A 20,406-nucleotide genomic window follows, 5' to 3' on the forward strand; every position below is an offset into this window, starting at 1 on the left:
CTACACAACAGCAATCTGAACACATTTGTTTTCAGGATTGGAGCAAATTGTACCACATACTTATCAAAACACAAATAAGTTGATCACCTCAATGTAAAATACCTAAAGAGCCGTGTCATGATTTGCAATATTTCAATCAAAGTAGGAATGCAAAAGAAGCGGCATTATTTCTAAATTTACGTTCAGTTCTGCACTGACCACCAGTGGCAGCAGAGTTCCCATTTTTGTCAACCACTCGACTGTGTTTTCAGAGGTGAACTCGGATCGTGAATTCAGATATTTGAAGTTTCATGAGATAAACAAATCAGTCATAGTTTATTATTCATCCAAAATGGGAAAACATCTTAAGCTGAATGTGAAGAAAACAACCTCATCTCATTTTTCTTTATGAGACCCATTCACATTTGACGTCATCAAATTCAATCTACATTGACGTGAACGTTTGTTCAAAGAACCAATGTCGCCATAGTCGCATTGTTACGCCGCCATACCGCCATTGCCACAAAGACCGCGCGTCAGTTCCTACGTCATCAATCTTTACAAACTCCGAACGGGTCCGTTTTCTTACAGATGCGGCTTCGCTCTTCATATTAACTTGTCTTTTTTCGGAGGTAGGTGGCACTACTGTTAAAATGCAATACGTGAGGTTGTTGTGTTGTGTTGAGAGACTTTGTACATGTGTAACGTGGTGGACAGTAAAAATCTATTTGATTTTCAGTGACAGTTTTTTTCCCCTAGAAATGTTCCTTTTATATGCTATTTTTTTGTTTTCCAAATTTTTGGTTTGAAGGACAACAGCGCCCTGACGCGGTCACAAAAGGGCATCATATGTTACTTTCGGTTTTTTGTGATAAGGAGTATCAAACTTGCTATATCCTACACCTTTGACAGTTTAGTAGCCTTAGCTTCTGCCTTAGCACCAGAGCAGTTGGATTCTGCTGTGACGTCATCCATGCAACGTTTTCTATTTTCACAAGCAAATAAATCAAATTTTCACAACAAACGTAGTCGAGACGCACACCATTATTTGTCATTTAAAGTTGCACCGCAATTTAACGCGTTAAATTTAACGCAATTAATTATGAGTTTCAACGGTTCTTCATTTTCCCTCATTTAGAGATGTGTTATACTTTTTACATTTTTTAATTGATAATTGCTATTATTATTATTATTATTATTATTATTATTATTATTATTATTATTAACAATCATTTATGTACTGCTGTTATAATTCTTTTTTGTTTTTATTTGTTTATTTATTTTTGTTAGTATTTATCTGATATTTATTTATTTTGGACATATAGTTTTTGTTTTTGGAAACCGGAGGCCTCAGACCGAAATTCCGTTGCCATAATACAGTGATATGTTTTTGTGCAATGACAGTAAAGAAAGTCTAAGTCTAAGTGCCTATTTGAGACAGCCTTATTTTATTTCAGAATTTTATTTATTAGTGAATCACTGTATTTGTATTACATTTTTGAAAACAGCTTTATTTGATTTATTTCACTGTATTGCTGTATTTGTTTTACATTTTTTAATAATGCACCTGGCCTAACTGGTTTGCAGATGTGCTTGACCTTTACTTTTGGATTTCATTTATGAAGCACAGTTCACTAATAAAAAATTGGATTTCAAATCTTCTCTTCTTACTGTATTCAATTGATTAGTCATGCACTAGAATTTTTTAATATCCTTGAACTCAAATTCTTTATCAGGAAACCTTTAGCAGATATGACATAAAAATGCGATTAATTAACTACAAAATCCTGTAATTAATTCGATTCATTTTTTTAATGGACTGACAGCACTAATATATATATATATATATATATATATATATATATATATATATATATGAAGCCTAAGTCTCTGCCCCTTCTGATCAGTCCTCTACTCGCCTTTATCGACAGCCCTTTGTGACGGATGCTACCCTCAAATGCCTTGGTGTTTTGAAAGCACAAAGATGACTTGGTCAGAGCTACTTACTTACTTTCTGTCAGACATTACTAACCACCAGGGTTGTGCATTGAGGTTGGACATGAGCGAATCCCCTATTTTCGGTGGTGATGCAAGTGACAAGTGTCTTCATCGTCAAAGGTGGAGCATGGGAGATCTCCAAAAGGAGGTGGCATTGATCTTTGTCTAAACTAGGCCCCGACTGCATTGTAAGACAGATGGTGTCTGCTGTGTCGGATGACAAACAGGAAGTTGAAAGATCAGAACCTAACCTCATGCTACATTCCCACGAGCTGAGCATTGGTCAATATGAAGAGAGCGAGGAACTTGCTTTGACACAGAGCAGTATGGACAAGATGACACAGATGCTTTGTGAGGTTATGGGCCAGTTCACTTCCCCAGTTACTGACACCTCCCCCCAGAGCCACAGACGCACGTCTCGGTTGAGGAAAGCTTGGCTGCTGTGTTTTCTCATTCCACCGTTGCTCATTGCAGACTTCATCACCTGTGCTTCTTATGTCATTGGTCACATTTTGGGGAGGATAGTGTCAGTCTTGCTGACAGTTTCCTTTGATGCAATCATAGGGATTCATGACATCGAGTGCCTGACTTGTTGATTCAAGGAATCGGCATCGATTTTCAGAACCTCCTCCAGCCCGGATCTAGAACACAGGCTTGGAGGGCTGTGACATCACTGTAAGCTGATTGGCCAAATGATTCAACTTGGCTCTTTTTTTTAGGGCAACAGAAGATGAGTGCGTTTTGAGCTTTCGCTGACTTTCTAGCCAGTCCGCAACAGTTCAATAAAAGACACTCATACAAGTATGCAATCTGCACCCTCGTTGTTAGCTAACTGTGTACCAACACTATGCTCAATGACATTATACTGCAAAACAAATGTAACTTACAAATGTCTCAATAACTGTTGACATGCAGTTTCCATCTGTATATAACATCCTCTTTGTCTTATTTGGTACAGTGGTACCTCGGTTCTCGACCACAATCCTTTCCAGGTGTCCGTTCGAGAAGCGATTTGTTCGAAATCTGAATCGATTTTTCCCATTACAATTAATGGAAAAAGAAATAAGGCGTAGAAATAATGAATGTAGAGTGTCTGCTGCAGGTGCGCTGTTCGTCTATGTGTGTGGCCGCTGCATGTGGGAGGGGTTGCAGAGTGAGTGGCGTCTCTCCAGAAGTGAAGAGGTTTTCGTTCAAATCTGAAGCAAAGAAAATCTCAAAATTTTTGTTCGAACTCCGATTTGTTCAAATTCCGGGACATTCAAAAACCGAGGTTCCACTGTATTTTGCTTACCTACGAACACACACATGCAGTCTCACCATGAGCAAGTTTAGTAATGAGTGCTCAACAGACACATCAACACGCCACCTGCTGGACAAAACACGCAGCACAACACATCGCTGTGTGTGATAGTCATTTAACCGGTCAGTCCTACATGAACACAAGATAAATAGATATCAAGAAAATACAGTATAATGGGGATGCCCTTTTCTTTTCCTATGGCTCGCTCATTCACGTTTCACTCTGTTCCTTGTTTGTATTGTTTTTTTGTTTTTTTTTAAAAACAATGAATGTGTTATCTTACTGAGAATTATATATCCTAAAATCAGATTTAAAATCTAGAATGATCAATGATCTGCACTGGATGACCAAATAAAGCGATGAGGTCCAGTACGTGTTTCCCGTGTGTTCAAACCCTTTAAAGTGCATAGATACTTCAAATGGGATGTTGAGCTATGTAGATTAAAATCTTCTAAACTAATGAACAGAACATCTGACGCCTGGCTTTTTAGATAAAAGATCAACATAAAGCGACACACAATTGTGAAGTAGAAGGAAAATTATACATGACTTTCTTTTTATTTTAAATAAAAAACTGAAAAATGTGGCGTGCAATAGTATTCAGCCCCCTCGTGTCAATACTTGGTGGAACCACCTTTCGCTGCAATTACAGCTGCAAGTCTTTTGGAGTATGTCTCTACCAGCTTTGCACATTTAGAGTCTGGATTTTTTGCCCATTCTTCTTTGCAGAACAGCTCAAGCTTAGCAAGATTAGATGGAGAGCGTTTGTGAACAGCCGTTTTCAGATCTTGCCACAGATTCTCGATAGGATTTAGGTCTGGACTTTGACTGGGCCATTCTAACACAGGAATACGTTTTGTTTTACACCATCCCATTGTAGCTCTGGCTTTATGTTTAGGGTCGTTGTCCTGCTGGAAGGCAAACCTCCGCCCCATTCTCAAGCCTTTTGCAGATTCTCGCAGGTTTTCTTCGCGGATTGTCCTGTATTTGGCTCCAACCATCCTCCCATCAAGTCTGACCAGCTTCCCTGTCCCTGCTGAAGAAAAGCAGCCCCACAACATGATGCTGCCACCACCATGTTTGACAGTGGGGATGGTGTGTTGAGAGTGATGTGCAGTGTTAGTTTTCCTCCACACATGCAACGTTTTGCATTTAGACCAAGAAGTTCCACTTTGGTCTCATCTGACTAGAGCATCTTCTTCCACACATTTGCTGTGTCCCCCACATGGCTGCAAACAAGACTTCCTATGGCTTTCTTTCAACAATGGCTTTCTTCTAGCCACTCTTCCATAAAGGCCAGATTTGTGCAGTGCACGACTAATTGTCGTCCTGTGGACAGACTCCCCCACCTGAGCTGTGGATCTCTGCAGCTCCTCCAGAGTTACCGTGGGCGTCTGGGCTGTGTCTCAGATCAGTGCTCTCCTTGTTCGGCATGTAAGTTTTGCTGGAGGGCCATATGTTGGTCTTTCATTTAAAATGCCAGTAAAATATATTTATGTTTGTGGTCGGAACGTGACAAAATGTGGGAAAGTTCAAGGGGTATGACTACTTCATTCGAGATATACTCTCATCATGTCCTTCCTATTCACTCCCAATGAAAACCCGATTTTCAACTCTGCCACTTCTGACTCCGCCTCAGTGTCGGAGCGACTGTCTCTAAACCATACATTGTGGCAGGTCGCACTACTGCGCTATATTGCTGCCCTTTACCTCTAGCTGCCACTCTTCTGTCAGAGGTCACTCCTGACAGTCATCTTCACCTGTTCTACTCTGCATGCACTCTTTGATGTTCCCTTGATCTCAGTCCATCACATTAAACCCTTTCTCTACTGTTGTTTAAAAGTAATTGCTCATTAAATGACCAAGGACCTCCATGACATTTGTCATTGTACCATGAACACAAGAGGACAGAGTCAATCTAAAAGTGAAATCCTGGAGGGACTGACTCATGTACACGCGCAGAGCTAGACAGATCAGCACTATGACAGTGTGTGTCTTTCGGGGTGGGGCTAGTCCCGATTTGTTGCTCAGCAGTCATTTTATTTCATCCAAACCTTTTCCCCCAACATTGTCATTTTCCCTCATCTTTTTGCTTTTTTACTTGTCTACTTGTGCTTTAGACCTGGTGCTGTGACAGCTTGTGCCACGGTGTACATTTTGATTTGTGTGCATGCTACTCACACATAATCCCCAACAACAACGGCAAGAGCAACAACAACATATCCCCCCACACCCACCAGTAGCCCCTTTTCTGCTCAAACAGCTGCAGGCCATTTTCTGAATATCCACTGACGACCATGTTCTTGCATCACCCTGCTCCGCTCATGCATCTTCAGTAAGAGCGTCTCAGTTTCTGCCTTCATTCTGGTTGCAGACACTTTTAGGATTCACACTTTAGGATTCGGAACAACAACGTTCAGTGAAGCCACGTCCACTCTAAAATGGTTTAATGTGGTCCAACTTCCACTCACAGTTTCTTAGTGAGCTAGCACACCTACCTGGCCTTCTAATCCTGAAGTGTGCTAAGATCAAGCTGCATATCAGTCACTGAAAGTTAAGTTAATAAACTCTAGATGCCCCTAATCTACAATACTTCAAATATATTTATAACAGTGGCAGACCGTCAGGGCCAGCAAGGCCTTGTCTGCTGGCCTAACATAAGCAGAAATCATGCGCATATTTATGACAAAAGTGAATTTAATCTTTAATGTATTTTCCCAAAATATATTATATATAGTATATATAATAATCATACTCATGTCATAGTATATTCCAGCGTTGTTTTTCTAGTGTTGAGTTTTCATCCAATCAGAACTCAGCTAGCTTGTGTCGTCACGTCCAAGGCCTTCAGCAGCAACAGTGCAGGTGCAGGTGCCCTCAGAGGAACGGACACATATAGTTGATGGATAGTTGCGATAGCCAATCAGATCACGAGTTGGGGACAGCGAGGCCTTCTAACTGGCCTCACGTTGAACGTGACTTGTACGCATCCTGTGATTGGCTACTCATACCGTCATTTCAGGACTACCGTTTCTCACTCTCTGAAGCATGTGGCTTAAACATATGAGGATATTTATGGGCAAGCTAGCTTCAGAGTAATGGAACCACAGATGTTTGGTGACATTCCAGCATGTATCACAGTGTTCTCTGCCCCTGAATTTCCCAGGCATCTACACCGGCGAGATAACCAGGTGGAGAAAGTTCGCCACTTCCGATCAACCGGCCACCGCAGGCTTAGTGCTTGGTGAGTGCAAACGTTTGAGATATTTATTTTGTTCACGTTTAACATGTTAGTAATGGGGTGCACTGGCGCAGCAGTGTGATTCTACACTGACATGTTTCTTGTGCCGTTGTCGGCAAACTGTGGCCGTCTGGTTGGAGTCTTTCTGATACGAAACTGAGACTGTACAAATGAATGTACGTATAAAGTAGCCTGGGGATGCGACACGGTACATGAGAGCCGCCACACCGTCAGAAAACTGTTCTCTTTTTAATGATGACATATATATATATATATATATATATATATATATATATATATATATATATATATATATATACACACTAGGGGTGGGATTCGATTAAAAAAGAATTCTAATTAATTAGAGAATTTGTGATGAATAATCTCAATTAATCGCAGTTTAATGGTAAAAGAATACTTGCCACAAGAAGCCACATTTTTCAATTTGAATGAATTTGGTATATTAGTAAAACTAATGACGGACCCATACATACATTTAAACAACAAAATATTGTTTATTTGGCATCAGGTTGACAACAGCACAATAAACCACGATGGTGGCGTCATTCAAGCTTTTATATCACCTTGTTTCAACTAAAGCTCTTTCAATGTCTTGAAAATATTTGTATAAGAATTTCAATGTTATAAGAATTTCAAATACATCAAAGTAGTGGAAACCCTGGCCATTGTGTAGTGAAAAACCTCCCTGAACAAAAGCAAACAGATGCTTTTGTTTACTTTTGTTCATGGATTCCTCCATGTTTGTTGCTGTTGTTATCATCCTAGCTGCCACATGTCTTGTGCATCAGTGTGATCAGTGGAGCAGGAACTCCACTGCACTTACAAAGGTTCCCTGTTGTCTGGAAAGCAAACTGTTCCATTAAATTAAATGAAAATAAAACGATAACATGTGATTAAAATATTTTAATGTGTTAGTTACAATTAATTAATTAATCACCATTAACTTGTTAAAGTCCCACCACTAATAAATATACACACAAAGACGTCTACTTTTCCCCTGGCAGTTTTTTCAGACCAAAGTTTTATTTGAACTGGAACAATTTCACACCTTTGATTTTGTAAATTTCTCAGCAGCTGTGGTCTTCACTGGTTTTGAAATAATATAAAAAAATTAAAAAAAATCCAGACTCCTGCAAGTATAAATGAGGTTGATACTGAGACAAGAACAAGACCGTGGATCTCGGTCTTGAGACTGGTCTCGAATACTACAACAACAATGCTACATTAAGTCATGTGTGGTGGGCCACTACTTCTTGGTATCATTGCTGATTGCATCGTGATGATAGGGCTATTAACTAGTCCTTGGATCATGTCCTACTACTGTATAATTTGTCTGGACCGTCCCTTTCCATTATTATTTAGAATGGGGCCCAATAGAGATCACGCTCATTGGAACTTGGTTGTGATGTGAATCTTGAAGGTAGAAATATGATTGGACCGCTGACCTATTTAAAGACCCAGACATTTTGACCTGCAAAAATGCTTGGCTGTCCTCCAAAGAGGCAAAACCAGAGGTTGTTGTATTTCCAGGCCTGTCCAGTTGCTGGAAACGAGAGGAGCGGAGTGTGCCCAAGTGCTTGTGTAAGCCGCACTCGAACTCAGGTGACCCTGCCTGTCAAATGCCGTCGTGCCATCACCATGGAGATGCTCTGCACTCTCTATCGTCTGTGCATATGCATAGGCATCTAGTGTAAACTCCACCCATTCTGCTCTTTCTTTGACCTATATCCAGCACTCTGTATTACTGACCCCGATATAATAAACCTGTCTACATGTACATGAACATGAAAATGGTTTCCTCCCACAGTCTAAAGACATGCTCACTAGGTTAATTGGTCACTCTAAAATAGCCCCTGGTGTGAATGGTGAGTGTTTGTGTGTGTCCTGCCTCTCAGCTTCATTAAGATCGGGACTGAGGCTTCTTCTGTGGGTGACTTGTGAAAACCCAAATAATTTTAGTATACACTTATTATATTTGACACATATTTCACATTTTTGAGTTGTATCACACTTTTTTATCAGAACGTAGGTGTGTATGTAGTTATGTGCCGAGTGAAAATTATTTTATCTTTTATTTCAGATTATTTTTTTTAAACCTTTTGTGCGTTTTTGTCTTTATTACTTCAACAAATTTAATATTTGAATGTGTGGCTTTCTTATGTCTCAATAATGCTGCCATGTTGAATATGGTCAACAAAACAAAAGAGGGACTTTAATTCAAAATAATTTCAAATAAACCTGCTGAGTTCTCCAGAATATAATGGCAGATGTTTAAAATGACACCAGAGAGAAAGCTTGAGAAACTCAGCCTGCTGATAGTGTATGCAAATGGCTCACATGCCAGACGGTGTCACACTGTTTCACAGCAATTCATGGCAGAATATTATTTGCAATGGTTGTATAATTTAAACAATGTGTATATTGCAATAGAATATAATATTTATGGTAGAATTTATTGACATACATACATTATTATTATTATTTACTTAGTGTTTAACACTAATCGCACGGTCACAGTTCCATCTACCAAACTGTTCCAAGCCACCTGCAATGAAAAGTAGTAGTCACAATTGTTTTATTTCATTTCATTCCTTTAGATGCAGATTTACAATCCATCAGTATCCCACAGTGAAAATCAACAGTTTTAATCGGGCTCACTTGTCAACCCACCACTTTCTTATTCTGATAGTTCACTTGCATCTCCCTGCAACTATTGTGTGATATTGCCTCATGCACTTGAAAGGCTGCTAGGAGAGATACCAAGAGATTTCACACAGACACACGCATTGGCTCCACAGGCAGGGAGATGAGATAGGTAACTTGTGTTGACTGTTGACGACCGCGGCTTCATCCTTGCAGTCAGCCTCTGGAGACCGTTAAATATATAACATGACTCATTTAATCACTCCTCTCCCTGAACGCGCTGCAGATTGCAGAGGCGAAGTACAGAGAAAAAGGTCCCAATTCTTCTCCCGTGCCACTGGTGAACCAGTAGTCTGAACACCACCGTGTGTTAGTAGGGTGCTTTAACCGCTGCTTTATTTAGTTCCCCTGTAGAATCAAGCAAGAATAAAGACAACATCCTCATGAAGTGGTCACCAAACTTTTTATTGTTGCGTCAACATGTGATTGTTTGTTCGCAGAAATACAGCCGAGTTGAAGAAAAACAAACGTGTCTGTGTGTCTCGGATCAGAGAAGCAAAAACCTGAATCAGAGGAGAAGAAACTCAGGAGGTGAGGTGATCTCGAAGCCATGCAGTTAAAGGAATAATGCCCTCAAATAACACTCGCACATGCTTTTTCCAAAAATCGACATGCATTTGGTTCCTTCAGAGCGTTTTATCGATACACATTGTCTCAAGATGAGCATGTTAACACACTTCACTGCAGTTCCATTAGAACCATCTGATTGTTTTCAGCAACTGAAACGTTGTAGAGTAAAAAAAAAAAAAAATTAAATAAAAATAGATTTATATTCCGCATTAATGTGGGTGTGTGTCACAAAAACCACAAGCAAATGGGAGTCACTACTTCTATTTGAATGTTCGCAGGCTCGGTGGGAGTGGCCGAGATCACAGTGGTCACGGACAAGTCCAGCATCTCCCCTGAAGCTGCCTCGCTAAGGCCTGTGGGAGTTCCTCACCCTTCTCCTTCCAACTAAATATATTTATAGATATATAGATATATTATCTTAAATACAAAAGTACTACCAAAATCATGCAACTACCATTTTTGTGAGACAAAACCCTGTTGTGTTTCTCCTGGTGCTGGTCGGGTGGGGGAGGGGTGATCCTTCTCTGTTCCTCTAGGCACTGCCGTCTTGTTTGAGCCGCTGACTTCGAGCCTTGTAGACCTCGATGAGTAAATCTTTGACGTACTGGATTTCTCGCTCCACTGACTCTGCCTTGTCACGAAGCTCCCGGTTCTGACCCTCAAGGCCGTGTAGCTCCTCTTCCAGTGAGTCCAGCTCTGCCCTCTTGCGCAGTCTGTACCTGGAGAGGACGGCAATGTGTTAAAACTTGCACGGGGAGCCGACACACACACACGCTGAGCAGACGTGTGTTAGGTGGGGCCGGATTTGGCTGACAGATGGGGACTTTCCATCAGCCTCCCACACACTCGCGGGACTGAAAATGTCCAAAATGAGACTTCTCAAACCCGACTCACCTGTGAGCAGCCGTCTTGTTCTGGTCTCTCTTCTTCTGCTTCCTCTCACCGTTGTTGACATCCAGAGAGACGGCGCCCATCACCAGAGCAGGCTTCACGCCGCAGGGCTCATCCTTTAGCCTCTGGGTGGGGCGGTGGATGGAGGCACCCAGCAACGACCCCTCACTCTCTCCTCTGGACAGACATTCGTAGCTTTGGTCCGCAAGGCATTCTGGATAGAGGTAGTGGCCGTGTTGGGGCTCGACAGCGTGTGCTTGTGTGTGCGGCTGCTCCAGGTCTCCTATAAAGCTATGGTACGGCTCTGAGCTGCCCATGGACTGGTGGTAGTAGCCGTCCCCACCAACCATTGTCTCTGGGGGAATACTTCCTCCATCTTTGCTGCAGTGCAGGACCTCCAGCCCGGTGCTGTCATAACTTACATTAACCTTCACGTTGTGCATCAACTGTCCCTCGCGCTTGTGGTGGCCATCGTACGAGCCACCGAGGCAGAAACCCCGAGCGATCTCTTCGCTGCAGAACATTCCCTCGGAAAAACAGTAACTTTCCTCTTCCTTCAGCGACAACGCACATTCTCTCACCTTCTTCACACTGCTGATGCTGCCCTTGCTGACCGTCTTCAGGGTGGAGTAGTGGTTCACTGACAGCTCTGTGCTTCCTGAGTAACTTCCTCTGGAGCCCCACGTATCCAGACCCAGTTCCTCTCCAACTTTCACTGTTTCGCTGATGAGACGTCGCCCGTTGTTGTGGTGGTGGTAGCGGTGGTGATGGTGGTGATAGTTGTACGGAGCAGGGCGGGCAATTTTGGCTCGCCCGATGGGACTCCCGCAGAAGCTGGACAGGTCCAGCTCCCCTGTTGCTAGGGTAACGACCACAGGGCTGGTCTCTGATTGGCTGGTCCCATATGAGCCATAGGGTAACTGGTAGTAAGACTGGGAGCCCATGGCTTGGTGGGCGCCCTTGTCACATTTTGAGGATTTCTCCAACTTGTTATTCTGGGATGTGGACTCGGAGCGGAAGTAGTCCTCCAGCTGAGCCAGCTCCTCCTGCAGTAAGGAGGTCATAACCTCCAGATCAGACGGCACCTTGACATCCTGTTCTAAAGGGGAGGGCGGTAAAGATGAGCTTGGAGAGGACTCGGTCGTAGACACAAATGAGGACAAATCTACTTTTTCCGTCATCCAATCTGAGTGACCATCACCTAAAGCGAAACCAAAAACAAGAATCAGGAAATGAGTGAAGAAATCCATCGCATTCAATTGGCAGCTGCAAGAGAAAGTTGAAATAAAATCTGCAAATTCAGGATAAAAAAAAAACAAAAACACAACATGATGAATGTACAAAAAAATTAAGCAGCTATATTAAAGAAATTGTTCCAATAAAATCCAACAACTAACCGATCATCTGAAAATGATTGAACAGCATCGTCTGCATTCGATAAATATCCACTTAGCTGTACTCACTGTACGACATTAGCCCCGTGCTGCACTGCGGCTCCGACCTCGGGATGTGGAAAAATAAAAAAGCATCTTGGCCAAACTCACCAATTAAGTGCTGCTTCACCGCTGGCTCCGCCCCCACGCCGGCCCGTGATTGGCTACGGCTAGCCTGTCGGAGATGGGGAACGGCGAGCCCGCCTGTGGAAATAGGAGGAATTTTCTTGCAACGGGTCGATGCCGCCATCGTGTCGTCTGCTGCCATCGAATTGTTCAAAAGCACAAAGGGTGCGCTGGATAAATAAAAGAATTCGGGAAACACCGAAAGACCTGTGGAAAAAATTTTCGGAAGAAATTAGTGAAAAATTCGAATTTTGAGTGTTGAATATTCATAAAGACATTTAGAATTTCACAGCATTACAATGACATTTTTAAAACAACAGCAACAATGACGTAAAACTTACCTTTACATGAAATGTATATTTATAAATTATAGTTAGAGTTAAGTTAGTTTAGGAAAAAGTTTGTAAGGAAAAAAAAATCTTGAATATAATTTATTTGAAAAATAGTGACCGAAATAGGTGTCATCGAATCTTTATCATTATTTTAATTTTTAAAAAGTAACTTTTAATGGTTTTAAAACTATTTTTTTTAAAAAGCAACTGTACTAAAGTGTTATTACGTATCAAAATGGGAAATTATGAAATAGATCACTTTCACGTTCTCATGTGACCCGACAAAATAATGTCAGAATGAATGAAAATGACACAAAAGAACGCGATATTTAACACCACAACGAGGGACACGACACTAAGTTCAAACCACGAGCTCTGGAGTTTGCGCACCGTTTCCATCTAAGAGACAGAAATGACTTTCTAAAATGAACGTCACGACTCCAAACTGCTGTGACTTACCCCATAGTTTCTGGATTGTCCTGGAAAGTGTGTTGCGGAAGCAAAGCACTCGAAGCTTCACAGCGCGCAGACGAAGACGGAGTGGAGTTTACAAAGCCATATTTCCCGTCTTTTGTCAGACAGGGACTCTTCTATTTCCACCAACAACACTTGACGACACAAAGTTTTCAATCCGCTACTTCTCTAACTCCTGATGCCCCGGACCGGATCACAACAAACGAGATCCCTCCGCAGCTTGCAGAGTTCAAGCCGGCTCTTACGTCACCAGACGAGGGACTTTCCCGCCACATGCACGCGCGCGCTGCCAGGCACAAAGGCGCTTCATATCATTTTTACCTACTTTGCCAAAGTTTGAAAAATAGAAAACGAGAGTAGAAGGTGCAGCAACAATGATCAGATCGCTGGGCGCGCGCACTTAGTTCTAGTGAGACGTTATCAGACAGTTCAACAGACTGACAGGTAAACTCTGCCTCACCTCAAAAGCTGTACATATATTCATGTCTCAGGAATAATCACTGCATAAAATATTGCGTGAAAAGCTCGCTGAAATCACAGCCTGGTTAACAGATGGCGGCACTAGTTCTCGTTGTGCTCCAGCGGAAGAAGACTGCGTTGCAGTTCGAAGGTGTAAGTTTAGTTACAGCCCTGTTGCATCAGACCCGCAGGGGATTCGTTGAGCGCTCCGCACACGCGCCGCTCGTTTGGTATCTGCACCGAACTTTACGCTTGCTTCTCGCCTGCCCTCACTCCCGTGATCATCTGCTCATCATGAGGCATTAGGGGCGACCTGAGACGCTCAGCGGAGCTGCTGACCTGCATTTGAGTCCACCTGCAGAGTCCTGTTGGGCGTCGCGTTAAACCTGAGTTGTTGCTTTTTTTTTTTTACCGGTTTCTATCATTCTTGTCTCTTGTTGTGATCGGCCCAAAATACTGCCTCTTATTACAGGCTCAGGGTGCGACTGACTCACGTGTTCGCCAACCACACATTTGTGCAGTTTACATTTAAATGCTTGTCTTTGTGTCCCTCTGCAGGTCGTATTATTCTGTTTTTCCTTCCTCAGTGCGTCCTTTTATGATACAATGCGGAGAGATTGTTTCTTTCCCTCGTCTCTTTTCTTAAGTATCAATCATGTCTGGAATTTTATATATCACATTTCATTTTTGTTCACGTGTTTACTGACATTTTTACCATACATACGTTGTATATTCACTTTGTCTTAACTCAAGGACTCTCCCTGCTCTTTCTATTTTATGTGAAATAACTCTTCCTTGTGCCTTTTATTGGCAATCCAAATTTATTTATGCACACATCACAAAATATATGTTTATTACAAGGTTCTGTCTTTATGTGATGATAATAATAATAACAACTACAGCAACATTATTATTTCTCATGAAATATTTTCCTTTGCCTGTCAGTCATATAATGCACTGTAGTGAATAAAGTTATTCTATTAATGAAACAAGTCTTCTAAAATATATGGTCTTAAATCTGTAGTTTTGATTTTTTTTTTCATTTTCTATTTTTTTTAGATGAGGACCACTTAAAATTAATCTACACGATTTTAAAGGAGATAATTTATATTTATATGGACAACACCCTAATTCCACACATCGAGCATCTGATAAGCTGGTGACAAGACTAATATACAGTAGTTTAATTTACAAGTCACTAGGGTTTTCCTGTTTTTTTTTATTTTTTTGCGCAGGGTTTCTGGTGCTTGTCTTCCAGTTCTTCTTGTATAGAGGATGGGACAAACAAGAGCTCAGTGAAAATGACTTCTCTACTGAACACATCTGTTCATTACCTGAGGACAATAAGGCACAAATGTAAACAATGGTCCAAGACATCCATTAACTGTGGTTCACATTTTTTAGCATTTCTAACTCATGTGTGATGCACAGCTTAAAGAGTCCCTGCCCAAAACACTTTTTTTCTGTACCGTCTCACACACACAGGCACCAGACCACTACAGAAGGCCTCCACACTGTGCCCCTTCATAAGCACATCCAACCAGAAACTCCGTCTCTCCAAGCATTCCCACAGGGGCTCAGACAGCCCCTGGTTGGACCATCACAAAACCTCCAACTTTCAACCATGTTTGTCATCCAGCCAGCCTTCTCTCCAGGGCTGGCATTGTTTCAAACTGCCCAGCTTCGCTGTCCTCAGTGGGGCACAGCTCTGCCACCTCTCCTAAAGAGACCACAGTCAGCCAGACTGAATGATACTGCCAGAGAGGAACCCTCACACTTGCCTTTTGTAGGATGCGATGAGGTGGCAGAGAGGACACCTGGTGTCCAATGGGTTTTGGATTCAGTCATCTTCTGGTTGCAGCTTAGTGATTAAAAAAAAAAAAAAAAAAGATCAACACAGTGCACACACAAAAAGTGTGGAGCAATTCATCAAGAGTCACTGCAAAGGTTGCTGCTTTTAATGTTTAGCGGTCAATGCAACCGTACCTTTTCTTTTTTCTTCCATGCGATTCACCACATTATAAGTGGATAATTTTTGCACATCACAACACAATGCGGGTACAGACTGTTGCAGCTGATATCCCAATTATGAAGCACAAACTCTACTTTTATTTGCTTTTACTTCCCAGGATAGAACATAAAAACAACCTCCTGCTTATTAGAAAATCGCCATTACATCGCAGTGTCTCCACATTTACTTACAAAGTCAAGCGCACGTCAACACAGCTACAACTATCTAGCATGAAACCATCTCAACATTCACAGCAACTGTACACCTGTAATTTTCAAATTGAAAATCTTTCATTTCTTTTTCATAACACGATGGGTGACTTTGTTGTGTGTTGAAATTTTGCTGCACGCAACCATTACTTCTGACTCAAATGAAACATGGTGTATGTGACCTGGGACTCCTCCCTATTAGCCAATGATGGCAACACCACGCAAACCCAGCCTTCAGATCCAAGGAGCATCATGTCTGTCATGTGTAGAATATAGACTTCCCTTTGATTGTAAGATCGATCAGATTAGGGAACATGTATTACCATAAATAAACTAATAACTTGTACATGTATTAATACATAATACATATGCTCATCCATTTCAGAGTGATGCATTTAAAAAAATACCTCACACGTTCAACTGGTTTCCCTGATGCCATGAAGTGCCAGCGTTCATGTGAGCCAGTCACTCGTGGGTGGATGGCACTCCACGCTGGACACATCAGAATGTTTTCAGTTGACAGGACCAGATTGGCCAGAACAGAATGAAGCTCTGTTGGCAGGTGTTTTGCTATAAGATCACTTTCGTTGTCCTGGCTAGTAAAGTACATTGGTGATTGAAATGACCCCAGGCGTGCGTCTGTGTGTGCTTGGGTGTGTGACAGAAGGATGACAGGTAGCACATGTGGGGGTCAGATCGGCAGGTTGAGCTCCTCATTAGTAAAACCAGGATGCCTCTCTGGCTTCAGTGATTCTTCTCAGTCGTCCCAACAATTCAAACAGCGATGGAAGAAGCCCAGTCTTCCTGTTGCTATAGTAATAGGCAGCACCAGCTCCCCCCACTTAAAAACATGTTCTTGGCACCCCTGCAGCCGTGGGTTTTTGGCCTCCCCCCCTCCGAGCGCCAACACTCCCATTGTTTACAGTGTAGGTCTGACTTCTTTCTGCAGACAGCACTGTTTTTTATTATGCATGATGCTCCTCTTTAGTGTCACATGAATTTGTAATCATCCCGGTTCACGGAGATCAGGAGAAGTTGTGATGAAATGAGCAATACTGCTGCAAGAGCCTTCCATCAATCCTTCTCTGTAAACTCACAAATATGGAGGTGAGGAGAAGCCTTTGATTCCCTCACCACACTTAAATTAGCTGGAATTATTTCGTTTGGAAAGACATAGCTGGCTGTTGTTCTGCTTAAATATTCAACACTAAAAGGATGAATTATGTTCCTTCTAAACTGTTATTAAAAATGTAAATGTTGTTCGCTCCCGTGAAGATGAAAAGGTTTCAAGATGACACTAAAATAATGATTTTTGTTAACATACATCACCTTTGTTTCTCAGCATGAAAGCTATTTCCTCACAAACAGCCACAGTGATGGATGTCAGTCATTTCATATAGATCACTGCATTCACCGAGGTGCCGTTCAGTTATATTTTGGATAAAGATTATGTGAATAGAATGAGAAAAAAACAGCTTTATTATTCTCACAGGTGATAAATATATTTACAGCTGCTACACTGATGAAGAGAGCGCTAATAAAAGCTGCAGAAGAATACAAATGTGCTCATAAAACTACCCTGCAAACAACATGGGACAACAGCTCAAGTGTAATCAAGATGTTATATGACACATTTTTTTCAGTGTCTTTGTGTTTTTCTTGGTGTTTATCATAATAGATATTTAGTTTTTCCACAGCCAGAGCATTCCATGCTGTACATATAGAATATTCATTTGCTTTTAATGGAAAAGATTTAAGTACACAAAATACATACTACTTCTAGTAAAGGAAATATTACATTTAGACAATTTCATGGCAAAATCATGCAAGCAAGAGGACGTTTGATGACACAATTACAAAAATTGTAACATAAAGGCCTCATTGTTGCTTGGAGAAATTTCGCCTGTGCATTCTAAAATATGGAAATAAGTCAGTAATGACAAGAATAAGGGGTTATTATTAAATTTACAATACATTTAATAACTATTTTTCCCCTTGCTCAATATAAATGTGAAAATATTATATATAATATGTGAAAAAAGAAATTCAGATTTTTTTTGCTATATTTCTATATTATGAATTATCATGAATTATGGTGAATTATGAAGTCACACTTTAATATAAAAGCATAATAATTAATGCCTGGACAAAAAAATGTTACTCTGCTGTCATCACCCTGTTTTCTATTATTATAATACATGTATTTATATGCAGTGTTTCAATATTTAATATGGTCCTATGATCCTATTTTCTATATCGACACGCGACAGTGGAAGAGGGGCACGAATGGAATGAGGGAATACACACTGAAGCATTCAAAATCTGAACTTGAATCCAGTTTTGAAATGACCAAAAAAATATTGTCTCATGATTTTAATGTGACAAACCTTGAGCAGGATTAACTTCATATCAGATACAATATCATACAGACTGAAATTATAACTGATGTCATAATAATGTCATCATACTTCAGTCAAGTAACAATAATAACAAAAAAAAGGTTAAAAATTGATTCAATATTTGATTCAGTGTATAATTAAACTCCGGACCTGTGCAGGGCCTGAAGTGAACCGTCATCAGCAGCAGCATCAACAAACTAAACAGGAGCTCACCAATTAAAGCAAAATGAAATGACTTCATTCCCATAAAATAATAATTTAATTTAAACATAATTCCCACATTCATTGAGCGGCTCCCCGGACACGTTGAGGATTTCAAGGATAAGTGCAATCTCAAATGAATTCCTTGACTCCAAGGCGTTTTTGCTATTGCGGCAAAAAGGATTGCCTGCTTTTCTTGCAGAATTGCCGTCCACCCGTCCGTCCTTACTGTATATACAGGATCTTCTCCAGCAGAGCATCCTGGGATGGAGCTGCCTCCTTCAAAGCCAGGGCCGGCCGCGCTCTCCTCCACCATGGCACGTTGGTATCAGTTACAGCATAATTTCATCAGCAGCTGCTCCATGTGAATGCTGCTGCTGCTTACATTAACTTTTTACAGGGATTGGCAGCACAAAGGCAGAGAAGCATGGCCGTGCCAGCTCTTCACCCTCCTATATTCAACTTCAGGCCTTTTTTTTTCTTTAACATATTGTTCTTGTTTGATGATGTGTCATATTTGTTTGAACAAACGTGATCATTTGGAGAGAATCCCAGTAGTTATAGTAGGATTACGGCGAGAGGCAATTTAGGGTGGATCAGAAAAACAAAAGGATGGGGGGAGTTGAAAGTATGCGGGGAGGTTTGAGTGATGGCAGGCATATTGTTTTGATAAGTGTTCCCTGGAGCAGGACAAGTGAGCCATCGTATCACTTTCTCCTGTCGCTGAACCGAAGGGAGCAGCCAGAACAAGTCGTCGCTACAAATCCTGCCGCAGCTCACACACACCAACGTCACACGAGCGCAAATTCATTAGCAGAGAATGAAGTAAATCCAGACGTTAGCCCTGACATTATTATTGTTGAGCGCAGAGCTGAATATCAAACACACGCTGATAAATCCCCACAGCGCGCACAACGGAATGCTCCATTATCAGCCACAGTGGACCAGACAAAACACACCGTTCATTTCCATATTTGTTCTCCATTTCCACTTATAATTGCAAATCATAGACGGAACATAAATAAACATGACTTAATTAACCCATTACTTTGACCATGAACGCCCTTTAGATGATGTAATAATGATTAATTCAGGCCTCATTATGGAATCTCTTTTTTTTTTTTAAAGTGATCGCTTCATCTCCTGCTGCAGCTTTCATACTTTTTTTTATCCCTATAGATCTCTGAAATGTACATTCAGGAGTGAAAACTGATAAAAACGATGTTGCTGTTTTCACATTTCTGAGGCCCACTTCCAGGGGAAATGTAAAACAGAAAAAAAAAACCTTCAGCTGCCTCCTCTTCCATGTTTTACATTAAAATAATAATTAAAAACTCTAACAAAAGTGACAAAAATGAAGCTAACGACATGAAGCATCAGGGCTTTTGAGGTATGTTTTATGACACGTCTATGTCTGTGTGTGTGTAGGTCTCCATATGTTATAGCGTGCTGGCTGTGCGTTCTCCCATTTTTCATTTTTTTGTTTTTGCCTTCCTCGTCGTTCTCTGCATAACAGTTTGAAGTGTGTGTGTGTGTGGGGGGGCCTTCTTTATACTGTCTCGTGGGGACCAATTCTTGACAAAACACTGTCCTCGTGGTGACCTTATGTCTTTGTGGGTACCTATTGCACAGGATCAAACCTCAATTTGAGGATGAAGACTTCAAAATAACAAGGTGATTATAATTGGGTTTCAGTTTGGTTCAAACTCCTGGTGAAGGTGAGCCATGTGTTTTGGAGGGTTAAGTTTAGGTGAGAGGCTGGGGAAAGCATTATGTCATTGAGAGGTGCTCACACACAAGTGTATGTCAACTGTATATGTTTGCCTCCTTAACGTAATGGTTTGAAATGTGTGTGTGTGTGTGTCTGTGTGTGATGCTGTATGTGTTATAGGTGTGTTAGTGTGCATATGCATTTGGACATCATGTACTTTGTAATGTGTCAACACACAGCATAATGACAGAAACACACAACACAACCAAACATGATGTATGATATATTATACATTATATGATTATTATTCATTATACAGTATATATATATATATATATATATATATAT

The 20,406-nt window shown here is 41.1% G+C and overlaps 1 protein-coding gene and 1 long non-coding RNA gene across 2 annotated transcripts; one reads left to right on the forward strand and one right to left on the reverse strand.

Annotated features, from left to right (window-relative positions):
- Nucleotides 1–547: 547 nt before the first annotated feature.
- On the forward strand, nt 548–9,918 carry LOC128764237 (uncharacterized). The gene is made up of 3 exons (XR_008415730.1): nt 548–611; nt 6,444–6,521; nt 9,683–9,918. It is a non-coding gene; the product is annotated as an uncharacterized LOC128764237 (long non-coding RNA).
- atf5b (activating transcription factor 5b) lies at nt 9,614–13,272 on the reverse strand. The gene is made up of 4 exons (XM_053873825.1): nt 13,054–13,272; nt 12,248–12,469; nt 10,707–11,904; nt 9,614–10,531 (listed from the first exon to the last, which is right to left on the reverse strand). Exons 2-4 carry the CDS (start codon nt 12,402–12,404, stop codon nt 10,345–10,347), a joined length of 1,542 nt encoding a protein of 513 aa, XP_053729800.1. The 5' UTR covers nt 12,405–12,469; nt 13,054–13,272; the 3' UTR covers nt 9,614–10,344.
- Nucleotides 13,273–20,406: the final 7,134 nt, after the last annotated feature.

The sequence above is a fragment of the Synchiropus splendidus genome, chromosome 8 (genome assembly GCF_027744825.2).
Source record: "Synchiropus splendidus isolate RoL2022-P1 chromosome 8, RoL_Sspl_1.0, whole genome shotgun sequence".
In the NCBI taxonomy this organism is placed as follows: Eukaryota; Metazoa; Chordata; class Actinopteri; order Syngnathiformes; family Callionymidae; genus Synchiropus; species Synchiropus splendidus.

What these genes read in the sequence shown, in the direction of transcription:
- atf5b (XM_053873825.1), bottom strand. Translation starts at nt 12,404, where the DNA reads ATGGCAGCAGACGACACGATGGCGGCATCGACCCGTTGCAAGAAAATT. An exon ending in GGTGAAGCAGCACTTAATTG is followed by an intron (nt 11,905 to 12,247) that starts GTGAGTTTGGCC and finishes GTTTCGCTTTAG; the next exon opens with GTGATGGTCACTCAGATTGG. An exon ending in AACAAGACGGCTGCTCACAG is followed by an intron (nt 10,532 to 10,706) that starts GTGAGTCGGGTT and finishes CGTCCTCTCCAG; the next exon opens with GTACAGACTGCGCAAGAGGG.